The 27,466-nt window shown below is 39.9% G+C and overlaps 2 protein-coding genes across 2 annotated transcripts; one reads left to right on the top strand and one right to left on the bottom strand.

Moving 5' to 3' along the window:
* Window positions 1-9,878: 9,878 nt before the first annotated feature.
* On the top strand, window positions 9,879-12,199 carry LOC140923474 (beta-2 adrenergic receptor-like). The gene is made up of 2 exons (XM_073373563.1): window positions 9,879-10,274; window positions 11,487-12,199. The coding sequence occupies exons 1-2, from the start codon at window positions 9,916-9,918 to the stop codon at window positions 12,100-12,102; spliced, it is 975 nt and encodes a 324-aa protein (XP_073229664.1). The 5' UTR covers window positions 9,879-9,915; the 3' UTR covers window positions 12,103-12,199.
* Window positions 12,200-16,881: 4,682 nt separating this feature from the next.
* Window positions 16,882-24,059, bottom strand: LOC140922454 (uncharacterized). Its single transcript, XM_073372438.1, has 3 exons — window positions 23,914-24,059; window positions 17,084-23,796; window positions 16,882-16,966 (listed from the first exon to the last, which is right to left on the bottom strand). The coding sequence occupies exon 2, from the start codon at window positions 23,614-23,616 to the stop codon at window positions 17,353-17,355; it is 6,264 nt and encodes a 2,087-aa protein (XP_073228539.1). The 5' UTR covers window positions 23,617-23,796; window positions 23,914-24,059; the 3' UTR covers window positions 16,882-16,966; window positions 17,084-17,352.
* Between the last annotated feature and the right edge of the window lie 3,407 nt (window positions 24,060-27,466).

Here is a 27,466-nt window from a genome sequence, read left to right as displayed (position 1 = left end):
TGCAAGGGCTTTATGATGCCTTTCCTATTAAAATCATCATCATCAACATCATCGTCATCAGTCGACTGAAAAGCAGTCGACTGTAAGGTGTCTCCAACTGATTCGGTTTATTTGGGCAGGGAGCACGATGCCATCTTCAGAGAAATTCGATCTTGTTTGAGTCGATCCTAGACTTGCTTGGAAATGGACTTCCTGCCGTGGGGTTCTCTCCCGTAGGAGGACTCATACAACGCGTACATATTGACAGGTTCAGCCTTCTACGTGGGAAAAATGGGGCTAGGAACTTGAGCTATCGTGAGATGACCATCGATAGCAGAGGGCTAGTGCCAGTGAGGTAGTAGATTTTCAGGCCGCGCAGAAGGAGGGGCTGGGGCCCACTTTTGAAATATATATAAATAAAATTTAGTACAGTGGAACCACGATATAACAAAGGGCCAAGGGACTGGCAAAATATTTTCGTTATAACGAGGTTCGATTCGTTAGCTTATATCGAGGTCCTTTTTAATATTGCCATATATTTTACTATTCCTCAAAGAATAGTTCGAATTAGACCGAGGACTTCGTTGTAAATTAGAGGTTGCACTGTGACTGTAATATACATTTCCATAGACAGTATTTTTGCTGGAATAAGAATCTTCCAGCATCTAAATTTATCATTGGTCCGTTTCGAGTTCTAGATCTGATGCGTACTAGTACAGTCAACTCTCTCTAAGACGGACACCTTTGGGACCGGCACCAAGTGTCCATCTTAGAGAGGTGTCCGTCTTATGGAGAGTCAAATAAAGGGAATAAAGAAAGGCAAGGACCAACTCTTGGTGTCCGTTTTACAGAGGTGTCCGTCTTATAGAGGTGTCCGTTAAGAGAGAGTCGACTGTAAGCCTCAAAACGCCTTGCACTTAGTCCTAGACTTCTGCGTTTTAATTCAAACCAGCAAGGCTATGTAGCATATGCAACGGAGTGGAGTCTTTTTTGATGAAGGTTCTCGATTAAATCTGAAGACTACTCGACGGAACTACGGGTTCTTAAAACGAATTATACCGGCTGATGATGTGGTATGTGACGCATTTCGATGACATACTGAAAATGAAGGCGTTAAAGGAACCTAGTATCATGATCCCTGATCTGCAAACTTCTATCGGTAAATCCTGCATGTGCAATCTGGCTCAGCAGGAGAAAGGTACTCTTCAACTGCTTGAAATTTATAAACATAACTCCGCCCAGCAATGATCCAAGAAAGGTTCAGTAATTTGACAGTTGTAAACAGCCACAAGAGAACAGCCAAATTTGCCGCTCCCCCCTATACTTCAAAAGAGATGGTCACCGGCCGCCTGCACTTTAAAAACTGCTCCGTGGGCCCTGATTTAGTCAATTGCAGGGGCGGATCTAGGGGGAGGGTGCAGGGGGTGCGCACCCCCACCCCCTGAGATGACCTGCGGTTTTCTAATACAACTGGTATTCTGCAAAAAAATAAAAAAAACTATGTGGTTTATTGGTGTTGAAGTAGAGCAAGAGACGAGTGCACCCCCTCCTAAAAAAAATCCTGGATCCGCCCCTGAATTGAGACTTTGTCCAGACGTTTGATACCACAGGGTCCAGAGGAGGGTCTCAATGGGGTGGTGGCATTTACGGTTATCGGCCAAAAATTTTGGCTCTTTTACGGCTATCGGCTAATTTTTTTCAGTTACGGTTAACAAAAAAGTTAAAAATTAAATTCTTTTGTTTCAAAAAGTTAAATATTAATTAACCTCTACTTTTTGTATCTTTAAAGCAAAATAAAGGTCTTAGGATCATCTCGGGATATAAAATAAGCTATTCGTTTGAAAAATTTTAACATTTGATAGATCATACTTTTTATAAAGTATTCCACTTCTAATATTATTTTACACATAAAAATGTCAATAGTCAATTTAAAAATAATCTTTGTGAAAAAGCAAAGCACACACGCGAACGCCTAACTCAAGGCCGGGGCGCGACATTCATTAGAACAGAAATGGCCGTTTTCACACTAAAGACGGATTATTCGTGTGAGACGGGTTATCCGTTTGATGATTCGCGTCAGATAGGTAATACATCTTAATTTGAAAATTGAATAGTTTTAATTTTGCATGAAAAATCCGCCTGACTTTATCCTTCAACTTCGACGGACAGTTTGAAGACGGGATTATCCGTTGCAGATAGCCTGTGTACAACCGCTCCTTCCCCTCAGAAAAAAAATCGGAGAGGGGGTGTCTGTCGGGAAGGGGGCGTTTTCTAGCTCTAGTGTAAAAACGGCCAATAACAAAATTCCCGTGTCCAGTGTTTTTAATGGTAGCGAAGGACTGTACGGAACCACTGTCAGCCGTTTTGCCTTGTCCGTAGGCCTTATTATTTCGCGCGGCTAATGCGTTTCGGGTCACGTGGTCCGAGCGAGTTCGCCACCGAAACGCCTTGACCGAAATTGCGTGGGAAGAGCCGTACAGGGACTAGGCATGGCAATGTCTACCGTAGCGTCAGAGAAAAACAGGGAAATGTTGTTTATCGGCAACTTGTTTTACAAACAGTGAGATCTCTTCGTGTTGTTTCACTAGTGTTTCGAGGGCACGACCTCCTGAAAATCGCAAATATTAATCCCCAGCAAGAAGCCAGACTTTCGCTATAGAAAAAAAAACAAGTTCCCCGAGAGAGCGGCCGAAATGGAAATGGGTCTTGGTCTTCACCTAAAAGGCGCTTTACCTAACGTGCGTACGGAACCAAACTAGCCGCGAAATAAAAAACGCAACCATAAGTGAGTTTAGTACCTTCCTTAAAAGTAACAAATTTAGGGAACAATTTCTTTTACGGTTAACTTTTTTTACCCAATTTACGGCTAACGGTTAAAATTTTTCAATTTTTACGGCTATCGACTAAATTTTTGGCCGTTTTACGCCTATCGGTTAACCCCATTAAGACCCTCCCGGAGGAGTTTTGTGTGAATTAATAAATTACTTAATTTAAGTCTCACCTTGAAAAATGTGTATACTTGTCGCTTAGCACGATTAATTAGCCCAATGGGATCTTTATGAATCTACTGTAAACGATTTCTTCGCTTCTTATCTGACCCAGATCGACTTTGTTGTTCGCCATTTTGAAAATCAATAACTGCAAGCCATAGCCTCGCTGGCGCACGGCACGTCGCCCGAAGGGCGACCGACAAACCCGATCTTGCGAGCCCTCAGTCTCTTGGTTTGCGGTATACAGAATGTGTAACGAAACTGTAACGTAATCGTCTACGCGATCAAAATAACCCATTATTTCATTTTTTTTGACGGTTTTTGATGTTCTAACGACAAACACATCTCCTCTGGACCCTGTGTTGATACCAGACGACGCGTAAATTGTAATTAGAAATGCTAAGTACTTACATTAGAAGAACTACTGAGTGAAAAGTGTAAATTTATCAATATCATTACCATCATTGATTAAGTAGTTAGTTTGATAAATCTTCATCTTCTCTTAATGCGTAGGCTGGCAACCAAGATGGGAAGCCATTTTAAATGACATCACTGGTCCCCAACAGTGCAATTTATTCCAAAATGTTTACGTCATCACACATTCTTTGCAATACGAAGCTACAACATTACAAAATCTCAAGACTGCTCCCCAAACGCACCTTTCCTTTGTACCACGGTGAGGGTATATATTTGCTCGTCCGAGGTATAATCATCTAAAATGTTTCGTAACTATTATCGACTCTAGTACCTCACTACGTACTGTTTTCCTTTCAAGCTTATCAGTTTAAATCAGTTAAGTGGTCTTGTATTTTCATACTGAAGAAGGACAAGTAATCACAGTATGTATCGGACAAAGCTGTTGTGGCTTTCCTTTATAAAAATAATAGAGACGGTTAGAAAAGTAAGGATCGCCAGAGAGGAAAAGGAATGGAAGACAAAGTCAATAAATCAGTTTCGGCTGGTACCTGACGAGAGCAACTAAATATATTTTAAGTGGTTTTTCGGCATTTTTGACAGGTTTAATTTTACAGATGTCTTAATTGTTGAATGCATGCTATTTGGTAGATTAATATGAAGTTATTTTCCCTTCGTTTAATGGCCTAAATTCTAACAAAAAAATGCTCATTATTTATTTTTCTCTATATAAGCCTGTGTAAAACAAATTGCGCGATGCTAAAATACTGATAATTTCAATGGTGATGGTGAAAGGGGTAAAGTTAGCATATTATACAGCATTTCCTGGCAGCATATCTGTAAGGTTTTGGCATTAAAAATAAATTGCTTCCCATTATATCGGAAGTACACCCGATCCACACTAATGGATCCGTTGGGAAGATTACATTTCCAGTCATAACAATAAAGATAGAGATAAAATGTCAAACTACTTTTCCCATCAAAACAACAGAATGGTAATTTCGCTTTATCTGCTTGGACCATGCATGTGTCGATGCATTCACTGTTGTTAGACAAAATTTTCGAAAGGTCATTAATTAAGACAGATGAAACTAAGCATCAATAATCTTTGAATATAGCTCAAAGAGAAATTATGTTCACTGGCAAACCTCTGAGTACTAGGCCGAAAGAGTGAACAATTTGACAGACTGATTACTTCACAAAAAGTAAGAAGAGGAACCTTTTTGAAGACATATAGGTATGTAACGCCCCAAAGGGTATGGCTTTTGCGCCGTTTTGTTTAATCTGAAAACGACTATAGACTGTGCCCATTTTGGTCTGGGTATGGTTTTCGAGAAAAATACGGGAGTGTGTGGACGTATTTGTCGTTTCAATTCCAAATGGATTTTAAGAATTTTTTTTTTGTTTAGCGTTCTAATCTAAGTAATGATGACACGAAAACGGGTGCGAAAATGGGTAAGGATTTGGAGAACCGGGCGGCACACTCCCAGCAATATTTCCCATGAAAACTCCCCCGGGAATAAGTCACACTGAAACGAAGCTAGGGATATTTCATGTTTAACTAAGAGGGGCTAATATATTTAAGTTTTTAAAAATTAACATCAGAGTATATTAGTTAGAATATCAAGCGTTCCCCGAGTGTTGTTTGTGAATTTCAAAATTTGCATGTACGTTTTGTTTGAACGACTGAGATGTATGCACACCTTATTTGCGGGGATAACCAAAAACGTCCGTGAAGATACATATCTTTATCCAAGACGATTTGAAGAGGTTTCAACAAAAGACAATCCGCCCTTATCTACTTGTAATTTGACATTGAAAGAGGTCAGACTTGGGACTTAGCTTAAATACTGGGAAGTCCGCATGACGAGGTGAAAATAGACGTCGGTATTAACGCGTTCCAGTCGTCAGCTCAATTTAGTGTCCGTAAAGAGATTCGAAGAATATTTTTTTCTTCGAGGGACCCGGAGGATTATTTCTGACAAGCACTTATGTCGAGAAATGCACGCAATGGTGAAAATGAGGTCAATTCCATCTGGATTCTAGATTAACTCTTGATTTTGTTTGCTTTACAATGTGTCTTGACTCACGGAGACTGAGATGTTTAGTAGAGTTTTAGGCCTTATTTTACTGAGGGATCCCACAATCATTTGATGAATTATTGTTACCTGACCCAATGCTACCCTTACGTTTTGCAGAGGCAACGTGTCTGTCCCTTTTTTTAAAAAACGTTCTGAATGTGATTCTTCAGCCAAGGTTTTAGTTGGTGAAGTACAGGGAGCTCTTGTTCATGCCATCATTTACATTCCTTATCCCTGAATATCAGCTTTTAAGAGAAAATAACGAGACACAGACGGAGACGCCCAGTCCAGCCATTATGGGTGTGGGAATATTATTTTTAGACCAATTGAACGCTTGAAATTAATCTGAAGTTGGTTTTCAGAGAGGTCCGCAAACTTTCATTCAATGTTGTCAAGAGAGAATTCAACAACTAGAGAGGTCTGCTCTTGGATGGGGGGAGGGTTGTCCAATGCTCTGACAAATTTTAGTCACCATTACTACATTCCCCATTTATTGCTTTGAGGCAGTCGCGCATAGACTTGATGACGTTGAAAACAATCGATAGAAATATACGGACGTCTCAGGACTTAGAATTAGACCGTTTAATTACAAACTCTAAAAAAAGTTACTGAAATCAACGCCCTAAGATTCCTTCTCTGTCTCATTATATTATTCTCTCTTGCAGTAGTCTAACTCTTCCTTTAATAGAGTACTAAAGTGTGACGTCATAAAAATGAAATTTCTGAAATTATGGGATTTGTCAGGTTATTCTGAAAGAACAATGCCCAAAAGGTCTACTTGCCAAAAATGAACATTTCTGGGCAAATTGTCTCTGAGATCGTTGCCCAGTTATGCTTAGAAAACCCCATACAAACCCTTCTAAATTTTTTTGGGTCGACCCCCTAAAAAAATTAGAAGGGTTTGTATGGAGTTTTCTGAGTTTAACCGGCTAACATCTCAGAGACAATTTACCCCGAAATGTTCATTTTTGGTAAGTAGGCCTCTTGGACATTGTTCTTTAATTTCAGAATATCCTGACAAATCCCATAGTTTCAGAAATTTCGTCATCACTTTAGTATTCTATTAGGAATGGAACACTAGAAAAATGGTAATGGAGGTAGGGGAAAATAAACAAAGGCAGGAGCCCATAACCCGGGGTGAGCAACTCCCATGCTAGACCTATGTCACGGCGCTTTTACGGAGCAGTTTATTTTTAGACACATTTTAGGGCACTTTTTCCCGCAAAAAGAGAATCTCCACCATGACTATGAGCGCATTTGAAGTATAACATATCAAAAAGGAAGACCAAACGTTATTAAAAGGCAAAAAATGATTTTCAGGTCTGTAGGTTTTGCTGACTAGCTTGTGGGATTTAAAAGATAATATTCAAAATTCACGCCAAAACCGTTCTAAAAATAAACTAGTCCGTAAAAACGCGGTGACACGAGCGCATGGAAGTTGCTCGCTCCGTGTGATGGGCTCCTGACAAAGGAAAAAAACTGCAAGAGAAAATGTCCCTAAAAAGGTTCATAAAAAGCAAAACCCAAAGAAAAAAATTCACGCACCAGACGGACCTCATTTTACTTTACATTAACCCAATTCTTCCAAAGAATAGGGCTCTGCCACACCCTCTCATGATCATCTAAATACCTGGGGCCTTCCGTAGGTAATCCACTCCCTCCCTCAACACTTTACTCATGGTCCTCCCCTTGGAATCGCTTCGTAGAAAATCTACTTCATACTCAGACTTCTCATGCGGATTTCTGGCTTACAGTCTTCCAGAATCTGTTTAGAAGCCCTGCTGATTTTTTAAGTCACCGAAAAGAGGAAAATGCGTCAAATAAGGGAAAAGTTCTGGTAAAAAAGGGGAAGTTATGATCAGTGTACACCACGCGCCATTTCTTTTACTTTATGGTTGCCTTGGTTACTGAAGCAGAGAATCCTCTGATTTATGCATTGTAAATTTACATTCTAATGTGGCTGAAGCGAATTGGCGTGCGACATACTTATTTGACTCACAATATTTTCATCATCACAACCGTGTGGAAAGTTTATTATGATAAGCAAATATTTCAAACATGAATCAAGATTATGGATTTTTTCGTCTGGTTTATTGAGGTTGGCAACGAAATCGAAAACCCCTTGCTGATTTCTAATCAACACCTTCAACTCGTTTTAACAGGCGTTAACTATGCAGCCTACTTAATAGTGTTTTGTAAACAGAAAAACGTCCCCAGGCGGACGAAGCTAATTGAAGGGAACAACTCATGAATAAACGGCCTTGCACTGGAATAATTAAGTTTAGTGCAGTGTGAAAGCCAGTAACTTTCGCACCATATATCAGTCAGCCAAACCGATTGCGATCAATAATTCGTAGTTTATATATTTCTGACTTCGATGAGACCTTATTTTTAACTGTTATTGAATACTACAACCAAACTCACGAGGAGTGTAAGGAAAACCACTTTGATAAATAAATATTGAACAGTAACAAATTTAAGCGAGATAGAACTGTACAAAAATTAGTGGTAGCGAAAAATCCGTTTTTGAATTCCTTCCTCACGAACCCTGTTGATAAATCCAAATTTTTGCGTTGGTAAATTGATTATATTTTGTAAAAAGGGAAAATTAAAGGATTTTGCTCCAAGTACGAGATTAGAAAAAAATTACTTAAGGAAAAAGCCGTTGATGTCGCTTTTAATATTAGTTTAAACTGCAGCTGTTTTCACACCTCAGGAAATTACATTCAACCTCGGCTGTGGGGTGTAAGGTAATATACATCCTCAAATTAAGGTGAAAAACTAAAAATTATTACAATAAAATCATTGTTAACATACAAAAAGAATGGTAGCCTTAAAATCGCTTTCGAGTCTAATAAAACACTATCAACGTCACAACTGAAAAACGTGAATAACCTGATTCTTACAAAAAAAAAAAAAATTCATCAGATTCAACATTCAAAGCAACTTAATCCGCTCGAGGCTAACCTTGAATACTTACTAAAAAAGGCATATTAATTACTGATCCCTCCATACAATTTACACTCGGGATGAACTTAGCCAGTTTTTTTCCTTGTGAGCAGCAGATGAAAGCATTGTTATTGTCGGTCGCTTAGAAGTTCAATCACTTAATAGTTTTTGTGGAAATAAGTTCGACATTGTACATAAACAAATTTGTTAACGTAAGAACTTGCTACCTTTAAGTTTCCATAATTTTTCATGTAAATCATCTACAGTTAAGAATGGGCTCTTTTCACTCAGTGTGCAAGACGGAAAAGAGGTGGCGAATTTGCGATTAACCGTAAGTATTCGTTGTCGTATTTCAGTAACAACAAAAGTTCCTCTTTGTTATCATATTTTGGGGGAGACTTGAGGTTAAAGAGAACTTGTTTTACTAGAATAACTGTATGGATAAAAGGGTCCATATTTGTTTCGTCGCACAAATCATTCGCGGCGCTCCGGGCCGACCGTTCGCTTCATAATTTCTTTTTACATTGAATACCAAAAAGATTGCCAATCGTTTTCCTTTTGATCTTTGTGAACATTTTGCCACTTTCTTTAAGCTTGTAAGAGATATTTTTGGCTTTTTAATTACTTGTTCCTGAGTCAAATTGAGAGTGCCGGAACCTTTGAAACGCAACGATTCCTCATAACATTTAAAGTAATTTTAATCTGTATAAATCTCGATTTTCTCCTAGTGTACTTCTGTTTGAGTAAAGCTGGCTTTCAATGTCTTTTCTATTGTTTTGAAAGCGTTTTTCCGTTTGGAAATAAAAATCATCTCTTTGCCTATATTATCCATCGTGTATATATAATATAGTTAGGCTAGGCTAAATTGCATGGGTTTCCCAAGTAGAAATTAACCAGATCGCGGAAGCTTTCATTGAGACATAAAACATCTTTACAATATTCCGCGCAACAAATAACAAATAAGATTTAATAACATTTTCATTTACCGTTGTCTATAGCGGTGGGGACTACAAAGCTGGTTGGGCTAAAAATGCAAAAGATCACTTTTATGCTTTATTTAGAAGTGAGACTGAAGGATCAATAACGAAGAAAATATGTTTGGTGTCGGACTGCAGAAACAACTCATATAGCTTGTCTCTACTGTTAATAAAAGAAAAAAATTATACACCTGAGAGGAGCTACTGTATTTCGTTAATAAAATTGAACTCTTTATCCTAGGGTGGATCATCAATCCAAAATCTGGAATGGGAAACCCTATTGATTGGCTGTAGTATTTTGTTATGTTTGTCTATGTGTGTTTTTGTTGGGCTTTCAGGTTCTTTTTTATTGCCCCTGTAGGATTTTCTTATGCGGCAATTGACTTTTAATCGATCTAATTGTATGTCCACTTACCACTGAATTTATTAAAAAGGATCTATGGCCACCCCTAAGAATTTGTGCTTTGCTTGCATCCTTAGGTATTTTAACTTGAGAAACGTTACGCAAATTTTCAATGCATAGCCATGAGTAGCGACAAAAAAGACAGCTCTCTTTCCCAGTCAAATAACACATCCGGGTCCTATAAGACGCTGAGCTTCAGTGCAAAGGAGGACGTTCCGCCAATTATACTTGGAGTATTGATTGTTCTTGTCAATGGACTGGTGTTAATCCTGGTATTAAAGAAAAAACACTTGAGAACCATTACAAACCTGTTGCTATGTAGCCTGGCCCTTTCTGACCTTCTGACAGGATTGGCGAGCATACCGCTGTTCATGACGTGCAGTATTTTACACCAATCAGGGCTTTGCATTTCTGCCGACCAGATGCTTCGGTTTACCTCTGTTTCAACTGTCTGTCACCTTTTGGTTATCAGTGTGGACAGGTAAAAAACATTGTCATTAAAACTCAAAGTTCTAAAGGTCTTTACGTCACAGATAAGTGCCTACAGACAATGATATGCGCTTACGCAATAACGAAAAAGCTGTTGTGCTGTAGACTTTCCTCTGCGCATGTACGGTTTGATCTTTCCCTCCGAGCAACAAGATGGCAGCTCTGCATTTACCTAATAAATTACCAAACAAAACAAGCTTACCGATGGGAGACGATGAAACAAGAATTGCATCAGCTAACAAAATATCTTGATTTGCCACAAATGAATTATTTGAGTTACCCGCCAGTTACAAATCACAATATATTGGGCCCAGCCATGTCCAACAATAGAGGAGTTCACGCTCACAGTTGCATCATGGGTAATCTGGGCAAGATGGCGAGAAATTAGAAGATTTGTATTAGAATTTAAAGCCAGCTAATTCTTCCTGAATTCATATACTTGATGCTTTCTCTTTCAAAAGAGTAACTAACGAGATCAGACAAACAGCACACTAAATCTGGAGTGCAAAGAAGTCTGTGATCAGTTTTTAGAAACCTCAGTTTTTCCATACATCTTTAGGTAATTTTGATGCTGTCGCATTACAGACAATGTTTGGGAAAACCAAGGTTTTCTAAAAACTGAACACGGACTTCTTTGCACTTTAGATTTAGTGTATTGTTTCTTTGGACCCGTAAGTTACTTTTTTCAAAGAGAAAGCATCAAATATATGAACTCAGGAAGAAATATCTGGCTTTAAATTCTATTACAAATCTTCTAATTTCCCGCCCTCTTGCCCTGATTACCCTTGATGCAACTATGAGCGTGAACTCCACTATTACGAATTTGTCTTGAGCCGTAATTCCGCCTGTGAAATGATGGAGTGGAATTCCACGTTTGACACTCCGGATTCCATGTAGTGTATACCGGTTTCTTTTTCAGTGGAACTTGAAAACCGAATTCCAATCCAGTTAGTGTGTTTCCGGATTCCTTGAGCTGTCTTCCGGATTCTAAAGCCCAGGATTTTGGATTCCACAACAAAAAACTCCCAGATTCCGGAAACAGGATTTCCCATGCGTGCAGCGAATTAGTGAGTCAATTTTCAAGCAGTTTTTTTCTTTTACTTCCCAAAGGTCATGAGTGTCTCTGGCATCAAGTTCCTGTTCTCTTTTACGTTGTCATATGATTGTCTTTCAGAAATTGATTTATCATTTTCTTTATCCTCAGATATCTGGCTATAATACACTCTTTACGTTACAAGTCAATTGTAACGCTCCTCAGATGCCTTTCTGTTGTGTTATTCATCTGGATTCTGTCAGCTATAATAGCCTTGATTCAACTCAGCTGGATCGATCCAGGTAGCCACAACGTCTACGAAGAGGCAACAGCCGAGCTAATTCGAAAGGAGATCATCTACGACGCAGTATCTCTTGTAATACTTTTCTTTGCACCACTCGTGTGTATGGCTTTTGTTTACTCAAAAATCTTCTTTGAAGTTTCGCGGCAGATTAATAACATACGAAGGGAGAGCTACCCTGGTTGGCAAAAAGTAGAAGAAATGAAAAACGCGGAAAGAAAAGTTATCAGCATTTTCGCCGTCATGTTAATGGTCTACACAGTCTGCTGGTTACCTTACTTCATACTTCGGTTTATATTTAATGACGGAGATCTACATCCCCTTGTGGCACACATCTCAACCTGGCTTCGCTTTCTGACTTCGTTTCTTAATCCTTGTTTATACATTTTAGGTAAGAAAGATTTTCGGAAAGCCTTAAGCCGGAGAAGATCAAGAGACAAACGATGTCAAATCTTTTTAGCGGATCCTTTAGAGCGCTCAGGCTGATCTTTATGTCATAAAACTAAAACTGCCTCTGAGTTTTTGGTTCTTTTAGTTAACACAAACACTCTCTCGCAGGGGAGAAGGAAAGGAATGGATGCCATTCCCTCAGGAAGTTTTTTTCCCCTTTCTTTCTTTCTTTTTTTTTTTTCTAAACGGATTGATCCAGAATCTGACTTCGCCTGACGGTGCAGCCTCAGAGTTTGAAACAATATACCGTACGCCCACTTCCAAATAAACGCCTCTATCTTAAACGCCCACTGTGAGAATATCCAAATACTAGGAATTAGCAAAAAGGAGCAAAATTATTCAATTCATTCGAGGCATTCTGACATCGATGCTGGGATTTAAAAGAGTGATATGGATCTCTAGACGCCGGCTTAGACGTATCAATTGATGGAGTGGATATTCCGCTATTTTTAAACTCTCTCTATATTTTTGCCGAAAGCATATTTTAGTTTTGTTGAGCTTGTTACAGTGAATTAACAATTAATGAATGAGGCCGCAGTATCTTATAAAGAATTATGGAGATCGAGGAGGTTGTTATCCGTCGAGGCCGTAGGCCGGGGCGGATAACACCCTCTGAGATCTCCATAATTCTTCGTTTGATGCGAAAACCGAACTCAATATATAATTGTTATTCATTCAAAATAGTTCCTAGTTAAAAACATAGCTAAAACATGCTTGCCTTTTCTCCAAATAGCCAGATGTCGCCCCTCGAGTTGTCTTCTTGCTGTTCTTGCCATGTTTTTACCTATTATTTCGCCCAGTTCTTACTCTTGAAAATACTGAAATGTCTGCCATTTTTGTTTTCACAACTAAAACGACTTAAACTCGTCCCCAGAAACTAAAAAAATAAAAATTATCACCAAGGCAGTTGAAAGACATGATTAAATGAAACAATAATAAACACCTTCAGCTCTCGTAATCAATCAGAACCTGATTGATGATCTGACTGATGATGGTCTTCTTAACTTAAAAAAATGTAGAGATACTCACACTCAGTAGTCCTCAAATAACCGCAAACTTTTTGTCAGATGAACTGGAATGAATGCTGTATATTGAGTGCTTGATTCAGCTTGGCCATTTTTACAGAAGTTTTTATTACTGTTCGTAAGAAAAGAATTTAACCACATAAGTTAGGTAGTTTTTATAGTCATGTAGGTGACTGAAAAAAGTAGCTATTTTGTTTTGCAAAAAGTTGGAAAACAAAATCTGAAATAAAGCACAGAGGTGCTCGTCACTGAAGCTAAAAAGGAAAAGAAAACTCCTCATCTGTAGCAAATACTGTATTGTTATTAGTAGATGGAACTGTGTTTAAGGATTAAGTTTTAATACCACATGAGGGCAGCTCATATAACCCTTTTCTTAATATTAACCTAGCTAGGAATTCACTTTCTCACTCCAGTACCTAAAAAATCAATCATTTCAGAAACTATTTGACAAAAACTAAGCTTACAAAAAATATAAGTATGATCACTTACCGGAAGGTTTGCATGATCCAACTGAAAAAATGGCCTGTCATTTGAACTGCATTGTCACGGTGGTGTATTCAAAACATTGAATTCGTTTATAATCAGTGGATTATTAAAAATGTAGATTTGTTGGGGAACAAGTACTCCTCAACATAGGGCGCTTTCCAGAAGTCAGAACAGCCGGAATGCTTTGTCTTCGATATCACGCCTCAGCTCGCTCCGAGATCGAGCTATGAAATTAAAACACCAAAAGATGCTCCATAAGACATAGGACGATAAATAGAGAAAAGGATTTGCGATCAATCCTGATTAGCCCTTATAATTATTTATAATCATCAGTGAATTCATGGACCTTAAACTGATAGTGTTCTTTGCAAGATTTTTGCCGCAGTATTGTTTAAAACAATTAACAGCTCAACTTCAAATGAACGTACGAAAAATAAAATTAAGAAAAACGGTGGTCATAGTAAAAACTCAAAAGCATTGATAATATCACTGATAATATCACTGCAGATGCATCAATTCCCTTTTTTAAAAAATAGCGAACGCTATATAAAGGCCTTAGCTTAAATTTAATTTATCTAGCATCAACCTGTTTAGTATATTAAGAAGAAGGGCTAGCTAAAATGTAGTTCGTTTCTGTAACCACACTTAGCTTATCGACATCTTTCCACAAAAAGGGTAAAAATTAAATAAAAAGAGAAACCCCATTTATCAAGGGAAAGGACAGACTTACCTTTTCGATTATTTTACTGAATAAAAACTTCATCGAAGAAAAGGATGACAAATCGAAGTACGGAAAAAAAGACTCTTGTTTTTGTTATTGTTCTCTGTTCAGCCTTTTCACGTCATCTTTAGAGTTTGGCAGCCGCGTTTAGAAATTCGCGCCAAAACCGTCAAAGCACGGGTGCTAGGATCCAGTCTTTCATCGTCCCGTTCGAGTGCGGCCATATTGGAATGAACGGTTTTAGAACGTGCGGATTGACCTTTCAGATCTTTTTCCATACGCTGATTTTTCCACCGGTTAAATTAGTGAATGTGTGAGAGACAAGCATGAAATCAGAACTGAGGTCGAAGCAAAACTGCTTCGTACATTGCTTTGAGTTCGCAAGTGAAGTCATCAGTGCAGTGACCCCGTTTATCGCTATTTTTAGCTCTTGTACAGTAGCAGCAGCTCAATGCCGAATGGAAGAAAAAACGGCACGTTAAGGTAAGTACTTACGGCTGTATTTTTGGTAATTTTAATTACCCTACACAATTTTCCTTGCTTTCTTTGGTTTAAGCTTTATGCATGCAAGGTAGCTCCCACTGTAAGTATAAAGTTCCTCTCAGACAGGCGGCTGGTGGCCAGTCAAGGTTTTCCAATCAGTATTTTTTATCTTCGAAATTGCTTCTACGGGTCAAAGAATATACAATGTGAACAACCAAAAGAACCTTGAGCGGATATTTATTGCCGCTACATAACTTCCATATCTGAGATCTTTTCCTGTATGAGTTTAGCACAATTTCCAATTTATTAAATTCTTGTCATTCTTGACCCAGTTCTTCAGTTGGGTGGACAGACTTGCTTTAGTATGATGCTTATGGGTTATCCCGTGAATGAATTTACTCTCACAGCGGGGCTGGAGATTTAGTCACTAGAATTAGGGAAAACAGCTACATGGAAGCATATGTTAATGTCTCCTTTCAAGTTTTTCATTTTTCACCACCGAATTTGAACTTTTACAGTATTAAGTTTTTTCCCTCTAACCAAGATGCTTCCTTCTTTTAAGTTGTTGGTCGATTCTTTAAGTTGTTACTCTTGTGGTCAAAAACTCTCCTTTCTTTCTTTAAGTGAAAATCATTTACAAATAGACAACCTTGCTTTGATAAATTGAATAATGTTGGACAAATTAGTTAGTCTTTTTCTTAGCACCTTTGGTTTTCTAATAGTGAAAGTTACTTAATGGAGTTTCATATCGTCCATTTGAATTTAGTTTGGAGTCACTACTGTAGCTGTATTACTTTGTGTTATGCAGATCGAGCACAGTTGAAAGCTGCATAAATTACTCTTACTAAAGACACTCAAAACATTCACTCAAAATCGTTCCAAGGTAAAACCTGAAAATATATAAAATATGCAAGTTGCAATAATGCTTTCATGTTCATAATACAATATATTTTCGTGTTCTTTGGCAGTTTCAAAACATAAAAGGATGTTTAGTCTAGATTACAGAATGATATTCTTCAAATAGCAGTTCATACCTGTTTGTTTTAGGCATGTAATTTGTTCTTATTTGTTCTACATAAGAGTTGAGACTGAATCTCCACCATTTTCAATATCTCTACCAAAGCAGTTGAACTATCGTGCTCCTGCTGTCCCTTTTTCTCAATTATCAGTACAATAGTGGTTTCAACTGTTCTGATATTGGCATGTATGTCTTGCTAAACTGGTCAATGGTGGCTGGGTATGAAGAATTACCCAGGGGATTTTTAGCTCAGTAGAAACAAAAAAATAGTTTGAATGAACAATTAAACAGATATATTAACAACACTTCAGAGCTCTATTATTTTTGCTAGCTTGGTTTAAACCTTTTTTAACTGCTTGACCAAAACTATCCTATCAATGATCACAAATACAAACTTTATTAATACGTCATTCCATGTCATGTATCATCGAAATTGACCTCCCTAGTAAAAAGGTATATATTTATTGTAATGACCACCAATATGGCCACCGGCCTGCTGGTTAGCATGGCTGCAAACCAATAAGCTTAGATTGAATTATTGATAGAATTAGAGAGACTGAATCATAAAACTTACCATACATTTAATATTGTTTATGTTTACTTTGTTATGTGAGTCACGTTCTTTCCCCTTTGAGTTAATTATTGTTGATTCACTGACTGTTTAATGTAACAGGATAGCTTAAATTCCCGTGTGAAATACCTCCATGGAATTCCATGGAAATCCATGGAAATCCATGGAAATCTATGGAAATCCATGGAATTCCATGGAAATCGATGGAAATCCATGGAATTCCACGAAACTCCCATGGAGTATCCATGGAGTTCCATGGAATGCCATGGAGTTCCATGGAGTATCCATGGAATGCCATGGAGTTCCATGGAGTATCCATGGAGTTCCATGGAATGCCATGGGGTTCCACGGAGTTCCATGAAGTAGTGATGGAGTTCCATGGAATGCCATGAAATTCCATGGAATATCGTGGAGTTCAATGGAATGCCATGGGGTTCCCTGAAGTACCGATGTGGCTGGCCTCCCGTAGTACATACAACAAGAGGAGTTGCTAACAATCAACACGAACGTCCCAAACGTAGTTTATTCACAGGTCCTCGGTACAACACATTCTTTTTACTCCTTAGTTCTTGGATCCTGAGTCCCGAGATAACAATCTGACATGACAAATACATGATAGGCTAAATACGTGATTCGTAAGTACTAAACTTCAAAATGTCGTGTGAAATACTCTCTTGGGATTTTCCGTAAAATGTTCTTTTAACAGTTCTTACCGTTTAGGCCGTATAATGTCCGATGGATGGCGATAACTATCCAAAAACTTGAACAACACGAGAAAGGGCTAACATGGCGGCCGCTTACTAAAATCTGGTGCGGCTGCTAAGCTTTTACAACATACCGCTGACTGCGCAGCGCTGCAGTCACATGGCTCCCCTAATTGTTGCCTAACAATTACTTAAGTTAATGTCCATACTAGACAGTTAAACAAAACAAATGTTCATAAAGGCGGTCACTTGTGTCTTCTACACCTGTCGGGGCGACTTCACTGAGTAGTTGGCTCCTCGTTGGGGAATTCCTCGGTCTCCCTGCTGCTATCACCAACATCCGCTTCATCTGCAGAGGGTACCAGTAAGACTAATTTGTGGATTGGTCTATCCAGGAACGTAGATGGCTTTCGACGTCTGCCTTGGTTGTCAAGTTCTCCATCAGCTTTCACAATTTTGACTTTTCTGATACATCCGTCTTCGCTAGGGTAGACTTCTACGACTCTAGCGAGTGGCCATTGGTTACGTGGTCCTTCGTCTTCCTTGGATACGACTACATCTCCAACTGATAGATTTCGCTTTGGATACATCCACTTGTTACGAGCCTGCAGGCTATGAAGAAACTCACGGCGCCATCTAAGCCAAAATTCGTTCGCGAGATATTGTACTCGGCGCCACCACTTGCGGGAATATAGATCTGCTCGCTGGAACCTTCCAGGCGGTGGAAGTACAACTTTAGCTTTCAAGGTAAGTAAATGACTGGGCGTAAGTGGTTCTGGTGCCTCTGGGTCATTTAAGTCGTTCGTAGACAAGGGTCTGGAATTAACAATACACTCTGCTTCAGTCATGAAGGTTCTGAACGCTTCGTCGTCCAACTGTGTGCCAGCGCTCAGAAGTAACGTCTCCAGTGCACTACGAACAGTTCGGATTAACCTTTCCCATGTGCCACCCATGTGGCTGGCATGAGGTACATTCATCTGAAATGGTATCCAATCACATCCGTTCTCCACTAAGTACTCTTGCACCCGGTTCTGATCCAGTTCTTCTAAGGCAGCTTTTAGCTCATTCCTCGCTCCTACAAAGTTTGTACCCTGATCACAGCGGAGCTGTCTGACTGGACCGCGTCGGTTGAGGAAGCGACTAAGTGCGTTGATGAAGGAACTGGTACTTAACGAGTTGGCTGTCTCCAAGTGTACACCTCTGCTGGCCATACAGGTAAAAATAACTCCGTAACGTTTAACTTCACTCCTCTTTTCCTTGATCGGGAAAGGTCCAAAGAAATCTACAGCACAATACGAGAAGGGGGCCGAAGGTTCAACTCGATCCACAGGCAAATCGGCCATCTTCTGAATTTGCAGGGGGCCGCGCATTTTTCTGCATGTAACACACTTGGAAATACAATTTGACACTGCTGACGATCCACCAACAACCCAGTAGCCTCTCTGGCGCAACTCATTTTGGGTGATACCTCGTCCCATGTGGTTCACTTTGGCATGCCAGAATCGAATCAGCAAATCTGTAATATGACTTTTACGAGGAAGTATCACAGGATGCTTCGTTGCAAATGGAAGGTTAGCTCGTCTCACGCGGCCACCAACGCGGATAACACCGTTTTCATCGAGAAATGGATCCAAACGATATAAGCAACTAGACTTCTTGACGGCTAGATTTCTTTCTCTTGCGATCTTTCTAGTAGTAAGCTCTCCAACTTCCTTAAGTTCCTTTAAAACTTGCATCTCGTCATGGAAATGTTCACGTTGAACAACCTTAAGAACTTCCCTCTCTGCTGCGTGAAGTTCTGTAAGTGTGACTGATACCTTCGGTAATGGTCTGATGCTCTCACCACCCGTTTGTCTCGTCAACTTCACTTCTCTACTTGCCAGTTTGCTCTTCAGTCGTAGACACAAAGCTATTGCCTTCAGCACATGCTGCCAGCTTGACATGTGGCGCAAACGGCTTGACGTTAACGGTTCAGGGGCTTGAGTAGCTCTGCTCTCTACACGAGATGTGAAAACGGCTGCTTTCCTTACTTCAGGATCACTTTCGGTCACTTGAAATTCTTCTATCTTCTCAGGCTGGAAAGTTCCACTCTTCCAAAGAAATAAGGGTCCAGTTAGCCAGTTGGTTCCTTGTAATAACTGTGACGCTGTAAGGCCTCGCGAGGCATGGTCAGCAGGATTAAGTTCAGTGCTGACATACAACCAAGAACTCGGGTTAGTGACGTCACGAATCTGCTGCACACGATTTGCCACATACACATGAAACCTCTTAGCTTCGTTGTTAACATAACCAAGGACGATTTTGCTGTCTGTCCAGAAATGTTCCTTAATGTCCGTGTAAGACAATTCTCGACGAAGAAATTCACTCACGTTTGCTGAAACAGTAGCTGCAGCCAATTCTAGCCTCGGCACAGTGATTTGCTTTAACGGGGCCACTCTAGATTTCCCAATGACAAGGGAACAGTACGCCTTGTCCTCCACATTGATTAGTCGAAGGTACGAGCACTGTCCATAACCCTCTACACTAGCATCTGAGAAATGATGCAACTCGCTGGCTTTGACCTGCCCAAAGTTCTCCGGCTTAAAACAACGTTGAATTTGCAGCTGATCGAGATTCAGAACATCCTGACGCCATTTCTCCCAATGAGTATACAAACTCTCTGGAATTGGGCTGTCCCAATCAAGCTTGTCTCGGCACATTTGCTGCAAAACTTGTTTTCCTTTCAAGGTAACTGGGGCAACGAAACCACTAGGATCGTAGATTGAACTGATTGTGGAAAGTACGCCACGTCGCGTTAGGGGACGGTCACGCAGCTCGATGCGGAATTGAAAACTGTCATTCTCAATGCACCACACTACTCCTAAGGCACGTTCTAAGGGCAGTGGATCAACCTTCAAGTCTAGCTCCTTTAATCCTTTGGCGCGATCTTCGGCCGGAATCTGTTCAAGAACTTCTCTTTTGTTTGATGAAATTTTGTGCAGTCTCAGGCCGGCCTTGGCGCAAATGCCTTGACTTGCTTTTATCAGTGTAACAGCTCGCTCCACGGTAGGGACTGATTTTAGTCCATCATCCACATAAAAGTCCTGTCGTATAAACTCAGCAGCTTCTTCACCAAACTCTTTCTCCCCATCATCTGCTGCTCTCTTCAGACCAAAATTTGCGCAGCCAGGTGAACTACCAGCACCGAAAAGATGAACCTTCATCCTATACTCAGTCACTTCATTTACAGGATTCCCATCCTTCCACCACAAAAAGCGCAGGAGATCTCTGTGTTCCTCTGACACCATAAACTGATGAAACATACTCTTAATGTCAGTCATAAACGCAACATTTTCTTGTCTGAATCTGCACAGGATCCCCAGAAGAGTGTTCATGAGGTCGGGTCCTTGTAACAAGTGATCGTTCAGGGACACCCCTTCATACTGGGCCGAACAATCAAAAACAACCCTGATCTGGTCTGGTTTTTTTGGGTGGTAAACACCGGTGTGTGGTACATAGTTAACCATTCCATCCTGAACTCCATGGCGGTCCGGTGGTACCTCTTCTGCACACAAAGCAATCACATCTTTCATGAATAAGCGATAATCTTCCAGGAACTTGGGGTTTCTCTTAAACCTTGCTAAAAGTTGGTGCCATCTCTTGACAGCTAGTTCGCGGTTGAAGGGTAGAGACGGTTTGTCTGTCTTCAAAGGGAGAGGCATCTCGTAGTGCCCATCCGATCTCTTCACAATACCATTCTCAAGGATGTTGAGGAATCTCCTGTCTTCAGCTGAACAGGGCTTGGTATTTGCAGAACTTTCTGTAAAGTCTGACTCAAGAATCTTAATAATCTTCTGTGGGTTGATAATCTCTTTCACCTTTGTCGTAAAGGCAAAGTGTTCATGGGTTTCTTTGACCATCACCTTGTTGCACACTCCTTCCTTATGGTTGGCTTCACCTGTAGATTTGCACACCTTGCCGATTATACCCCACCCCATTAAAGATCTTTGGCCGTAAGGGTCGTCTTCACCTCCCACTAGGACTTCTCTGGGTCTAACGATACTAGGGCAATTATTGCCAATCAGCAAGGAGATTTCCACACTTGGATTGTAGGGCATGAGCTCGTCAGCAATAGGACACAGATGTTCCCATTTCCGGGCAACACTGGCTTTTGGAATCTGCGACCGACTGGCTGGGATGATATCTCGCTTGAACATCATGGGTAGCTTCACAGCATGCTCCCTTCTAAAATCCAACACCTCAACTCCACAAATACGGTTGCTTGGTACATGTACATTTCTCTCTTGCACTGTTGTCAGCAGCAAGTCGGTTGGTGGGCCTTGCAAGTCCAATTTTTCACACAAACTTTGCGACACAAAACTCACATTGGACTGGTCATCTAGCACTGCATATTGTAAGACTTCTTTACTGGGTTGGCTAACTTGTCTAACCCAAACAGGTACAATCATGGCATGATCCGAGCCGCCCTCTTGCTCTGGGATGGTACAAACATTTGTACAGTTCGTAATACTTTCCTTGGGAGTTTTCTGAATATGGAGACATGTAGGGTGATTTCCAGAACACGTGCGACATTTAAGTCTGTTCTTACAGGAGGATACTTGATGTTGACTGCTAGAGGCACATCCAAGACAAAGAAATTTCTTATAGAAGAAGTCCTTCCTTTCCTTGTGCGGCTTCTCTGCAAACTTTTTACACTCGTCTAGCTGATGTTCTTCCTTGCAAAACAGACATACTTCGGTCTTTTTCTTCTCGCTCCTCCCTTGCGAACAGGTTGGGGGTCTCTCCTTTTCACCTTGACCCTGGGCAGTCACGTTCTTGCTTGGATCCAATACATGAGTTTCGAAGGAAAAGGCCTCCTCGCCTTTTGGTGAGCGTCTGAATGGTCCTCTAGGCCTAACAAACTCTTTGGTTTTGGACAGCTCCTCAAGTTCGGGAATGTTCGCTCTCTCTGCACACTCTTTCACAAATGAAGCAAATTCAGAGAAGGTAGGGTAAGTACCATTTCCTTTTGAGACTCTACACTGTTGTACTATTCCTCTCCACTTATTCTGAATTTGAAATGGCAACTTGTTTAGAGTTTTAACGTTCTCCTTCGCAAAGTCTAAGACAGCAAGACTAGGAGTAGTTTCTCTGGCGGCAATTATCTTTTGCAGGAAGTCAGAAAGATCTCTTAGGGCCTCCGCATCTCTTACGCCAATCTTAGGCCAGTTCTCCAGTTTGTTCATAAAGGCTGTCCCTACTACATTGCAGTTACCATACCTTTCCTTTAACAACTTTCTCGCAGACTGATAGGCATCTTCAGTACCAATTAACATATACTGATCAACAACTTGTTTGGGCTTTCCTGAGATGTACTGATGTAGGAAGTTCAATTTTGTCTGCGCGTCCATTGGTTTGGAATCAATAAGGGCACTGAAGGAACTGTTCCATGTAGGATACTCCAAAGGATCTCCACTAAAAACTGGGATTGAAATCTTAGGCAGTTGCCCTGAGATTGCTAGTTGCCTGTTCACTAGGTTCTGCTCCATAGTAGCTGCCACCAACATACTACTTGTTTCCACTAATTTGTCCATACACTTTTCTAAGACGACAGAGTGTGGTTGAAAGGGTGTGGCACTGGGGCTTAACGTACTGTGCACTCCATTTTCTACACGCGGAAGACTGAAAGTGGGTTGGGCTCCACTTAACTGAGTTGAAGAGTAGATAGGTTCTTGCTGACCAGGAGAGAGATCACTCTTACTTGTGACTGGAATTGAATTAAGGAATTTGTCCATGTCCTTGACTTTATCAGCGGGGGGAATCGAGTTTAGATCCTGATCATCAAACAGTTCTACTTTATCTGCTGACATGCATACATTAAGCTTTGCTTGATTCTGAGCAAGTTCACTTTGTAATCTTAGCTCTTCCAACTTTCTTTCTTGTTCTAATTTGGTCAACTCAGTCTTTCTGTGTTCTAATCTCAGCAACCGTTCCTTCTCTATATAGGCCAGTTTAGCCTTTAAGGCAGCTTCCTCCTTTTGTAACTGAAACCTATCTTCTTCAACATTATCATTGGAACTTATTTTTGACCTACTACTTTTCTTGGATGCTCGACTGGACCTTTTGGATGCTTCAGAGATTGAATCATCCACGTGGTGTTCGACAAATTCCAGAAACTTTATCTCTGATCTAATGTCACACTCAAAATTTGACCATTCTCTGCCAACTTGATCAACCATTCTTTCAATATTTTCCACATTCTCATCTGGGTTCGCAAAAACCTTAATCTCTTCAACCATGTCTTGAAATTCGCAATACAAAATCTGAGCTTCGCTGAATTCTTTCTTAAATTCTACTAGTTTAGTTGACTGACCTCGCTTCAGTAGAGTACCTCTCATTCGCTTCACCAGTTCACATTTCTTAGTTTTCAAGTTACTTGTTTTCAAGTTGAGTTGATACGTATACCCTTTCTCCGTCAGGAAACGCTTCCTTGATTCATCAGTTTCTTCTTCCAGCGCCACATTGACCTGGTCTTCGGGTCTTGCTTCTTTGTTGACGGACATGACTGCTACACGAAGATCGTCAAACGATTGTTATTGTGGCTGGCCTCCCGTAGTACATACAACAAGAGGAGTTGCTAACAATCAACACGAACGTCCCAAACGTAGTTTATTCACAGGTCCTCGGTACAACACATTCTTTTTACTCCTTAGTTCTTGGATCCTGAGTCCCGAGATAACAATCTGACATGACAAATACATGATAGGCTAAATACGTGATTCGTAAGTACTAAACTTCAAAATGTCGTGTGAAATACTCTCTTGGGATTTTCCGTAAAATGTTCTTTTAACAGTTCTTACCGTTTAGGCCGTATAATGTCCGATGGATGGCGATAACTATCCAAAAACTTGAACAACACGAGAAAGGGCTAACATGGCGGCCGCTTACTAAAATCTGGTGCGGCTGCTAAGCTTTTACAACATACCGCTGACTGCGCAGCGCTGCAGTCACAACCGATGCAGTTCCATGGAATGCCATAGCGTGTCCATGGAGTTCAATAGAATACCATGCAGTTTGTATGAGAAAATCCATAGAAATTCAGTAATCAAGCAACTCATCAACTTGTGAACCACATGTTCAAGTCTGCACTTTTTATTGAATAGAAAAATAGGGAACATTTGGAAGCTTTCTAAAAGCAAAATAGTGCATTTAGTTTAAATTACACAGACAATGCAAAAGTATTGTTCACCGACGCTGAAAGTCCCAGTGTAAGAGATTTTATTGCTAACTATAAAGAGGAATGTTTTGTGTGCTTAATAAAAAAATGATCCTGTTGAAAAAAAATAAATATAGAAAATTATTTTTTAGTAGGGCTGTCTGCCATTTATCTTTTAAAATCAGAGTTGCATTTAAAATATGAGAAGATCACTGTTATTAACAACATGCAGTTGCTTCATAATGGCACAGTGCCCCTATTCGTACAGGACCCGTACACCGACGTGTATTTGCTATGACATACGGGATCAAGTCTCTACTTGAAATTTATATGAAATTTCTAAGTCTCTTGAAATTTCTGATCAACAAATTTCCATGAAAGTGTAAGTCTCTTCAACCACTGTTCCATTTTTAAGGAAAAAATTTCAGTGTTAAATTTTGAAAAGAAGAAAAATTCGATGTGGCAAGATTGAGAACCGATCCAGGGGCGTAGAATCCATAATTCGTAGCCTAACCACTCTACCACGGAGTAGTAACTCGCTGCTAGTTGGAGTTTGATTTTATTCATATAACAACAACCGTTACCCTAATAAGAGGCTAACCGTTTCGAGTCAGTGCTTAAATAGATCTAATCAGTTTAGTCGGAATCCCGTATAAATAGCAAACACAAGACGATGTACGGATCCCGTACTTAAATAGCCAGTACTGGAAATGATCCCACTTAGGCACATAACTCTTCTCGGTATCGAAGTGTGTTTTGGTTGAGAGCTAAGATTTTCCCTATTACTCGAACCTGATTGATGAGATTGCTTTGTATGTAGTATTTCGGCGAACCTACACAAGCAATATTAGAGTTTTTTGCCGCATCCGTGGATAGGCTAGTCAGTGCTACACAGCCGTTTTTAGTGGGGGGGGAGCGTTGCGTGACGACACTAAGATCAGACTATGAATAGGCCTGCTGCCTTTTTAAAAGGTTCCCTCACCTGGGAGAACAATGCAATATTTTCCTCTCACTGCTTTACTCTTCTACAGCTTCGGAATAGTACAATTAACTCTGAAAGGGACCACAATTTAAAGCCTTTAAAGACAGACATCTCCACGATCGAGCCGTGATTTGACGCCATATTTGGTGCTTGAACTGGCGTCCAAGCCTCCCCGCTTAATGACTTACGCGATCACGTGGAGCTTTTGAACCAATAGAAATGCGTAGAAGATCAGTTTCTTGGTTCGAATCTTTAGGCGGACTTCTGAGCAGTACGACAGTGTTGTGTAAACGGATTGTCTTTGCGATGAAATGCATCCGAAAAAGATGTCATTTTCAACGCGAAATATCATTTGTGAGGTTGCTTACATTTGGCTTCTTTCAAATCGACTTCGATTAAACAATGACTCAGCAGGATCGCACGTTAAAGAGGAAGGTAAGCTTAATATGTACACAACTCGTGTTTGGTTGCTCTACTGAATTCGTCCGCTCGATTTATGTCTCTGCTAGATTTAGAAGGGTGAGTTTTCGGGTACTGTTTATCGGTTTTAATATGAAGTTTCCATCTTTTGTTTATACAGATATGAATGTGGTCTTTCCTGCAAATTGCCTTTGGAATCCTTTGGAATAATTACTACTTCTGGCAGAATTAGAAATCGAAGACTGTACTTCGATGGACTGCTTCGATGCATAAGAGGAAATATCATATTTAGAATTTTCATGCCTGCTACGTAAAAACTATGCAAGAGACTGATAAATTATAATTGTGGTTGTCGCCGTTTTTTCCCAAGGATTAGGTAGGACTTTGCTATAACTAAATACCATGGTTCTGATCGAGGAAATAAGTAGCGGTTCCCTTTTTCGTCGCATTAAATAAAGCCGTGTTTAAGTCTTACATACTGACGGTTTATGCATTCAAGTATTAGCTTATTTTTTTCTCTCAATTATGCATCTGTTCGCCTGTTACTTTTCTTAAACACCAGGCCAAGATTCCTTGCTTTATATTAAATCTAAATTTTTCATTTAAGCTACTTCAATATGATTGCTGCATTCTAAACTGCAATGTATATAGTCACAAGTAAACATTAATTTGTTAAGCTACAGTATGTCAAATTTTCCTCCAAAAGCATGTTAAGTTTTGATTGATGTCTTTAAATTGATTAAATAAATTGCAGTGGACCAAAATCTGTTATGTATTCCATTTGATTCACTGGATATTTTACATGTCTAATTCCTGTGAATTCCATGAAACTCCCTGGAGATGCATGGAATAATCGGTGGAGTAGTTTCTATGGAATTGCATGGAACTTTTCCATGGAATTCCATAGAAAATGTCCTAATCCTCCATGGAAAATGTCGATGCACAAATTTCCATGGAATCCCATGGAAATTGGTGCCCTAATGTTTTCCATGGAATTCCATGGGAAATGTCCTAATCCTCCATGCAAATATCTTCCATGGAAATCTATGGAGAAATTTCCACGGAATTCCATGGAAATTGATGTCCTAATCCTCCATGGAATTCCATGGAGAATTTTCCATGGAGGTATTTCACACGGGTTAGGCTCTTGGAGTTAAGAGATCTATGTGGAGTTCATCTTTTGTTGGAGTAGCCTTTTCTTTTCACTTTATCACTTCTTTTACGCATCGCTAGGAGTTGGACAGCATAAGTGATTGTGATTTCAATGTTTTATTCCTCTCAGTTTTTGAATTCAAGCTGTATTTTTATTGTAGTCTTCCATTTTGTTGTAGTTTTTTCACCACGTGCCATAAAAGTCAATGTAATGAATCTATGAATAAAGAGTCAAGTTAATTCTATGATTGTGGCACTGATGTAGTACTGGCGTCTCTCGAACAATCCACTATATCATATGCCGGATTGCGACATACTTTGGGGTGGGGGGGGGGGGGGGTGTAATTTGAGCAAGAATTTTTTATAAACTCGTTGAAGGTATAATTTGTCTGAAATCCCTGTTCCCTATCAGATTGAGTTAAAGGAAACTGCTACCATAGTCAAACCTCCACTAATGACCACCTTTTTATATAGCAGTGGTGGTCCAATATTTTGTTTGTTGTCTGCTTTTCAATTTCTTTTCATGGTGTTGCTTGTCAAGGTGCTAGAAAAAGCATTTTATATAGCCAAACATGTTCTATTCCCCAAAAATGGTGTCTCACAAGTCAGTCCATCTATCCCGCAATACTGCATGACCATGTCT

Source organism: Porites lutea, chromosome 13 (assembly GCF_958299795.1).
Source record: "Porites lutea chromosome 13, jaPorLute2.1, whole genome shotgun sequence".
Lineage (NCBI taxonomy): Eukaryota > Metazoa > Cnidaria > Anthozoa > Scleractinia > Poritidae > Porites > Porites lutea.
Note: the sequence above shows the minus strand (reverse complement) of the source record. Positions and strands in the feature narration are given on the sequence as shown.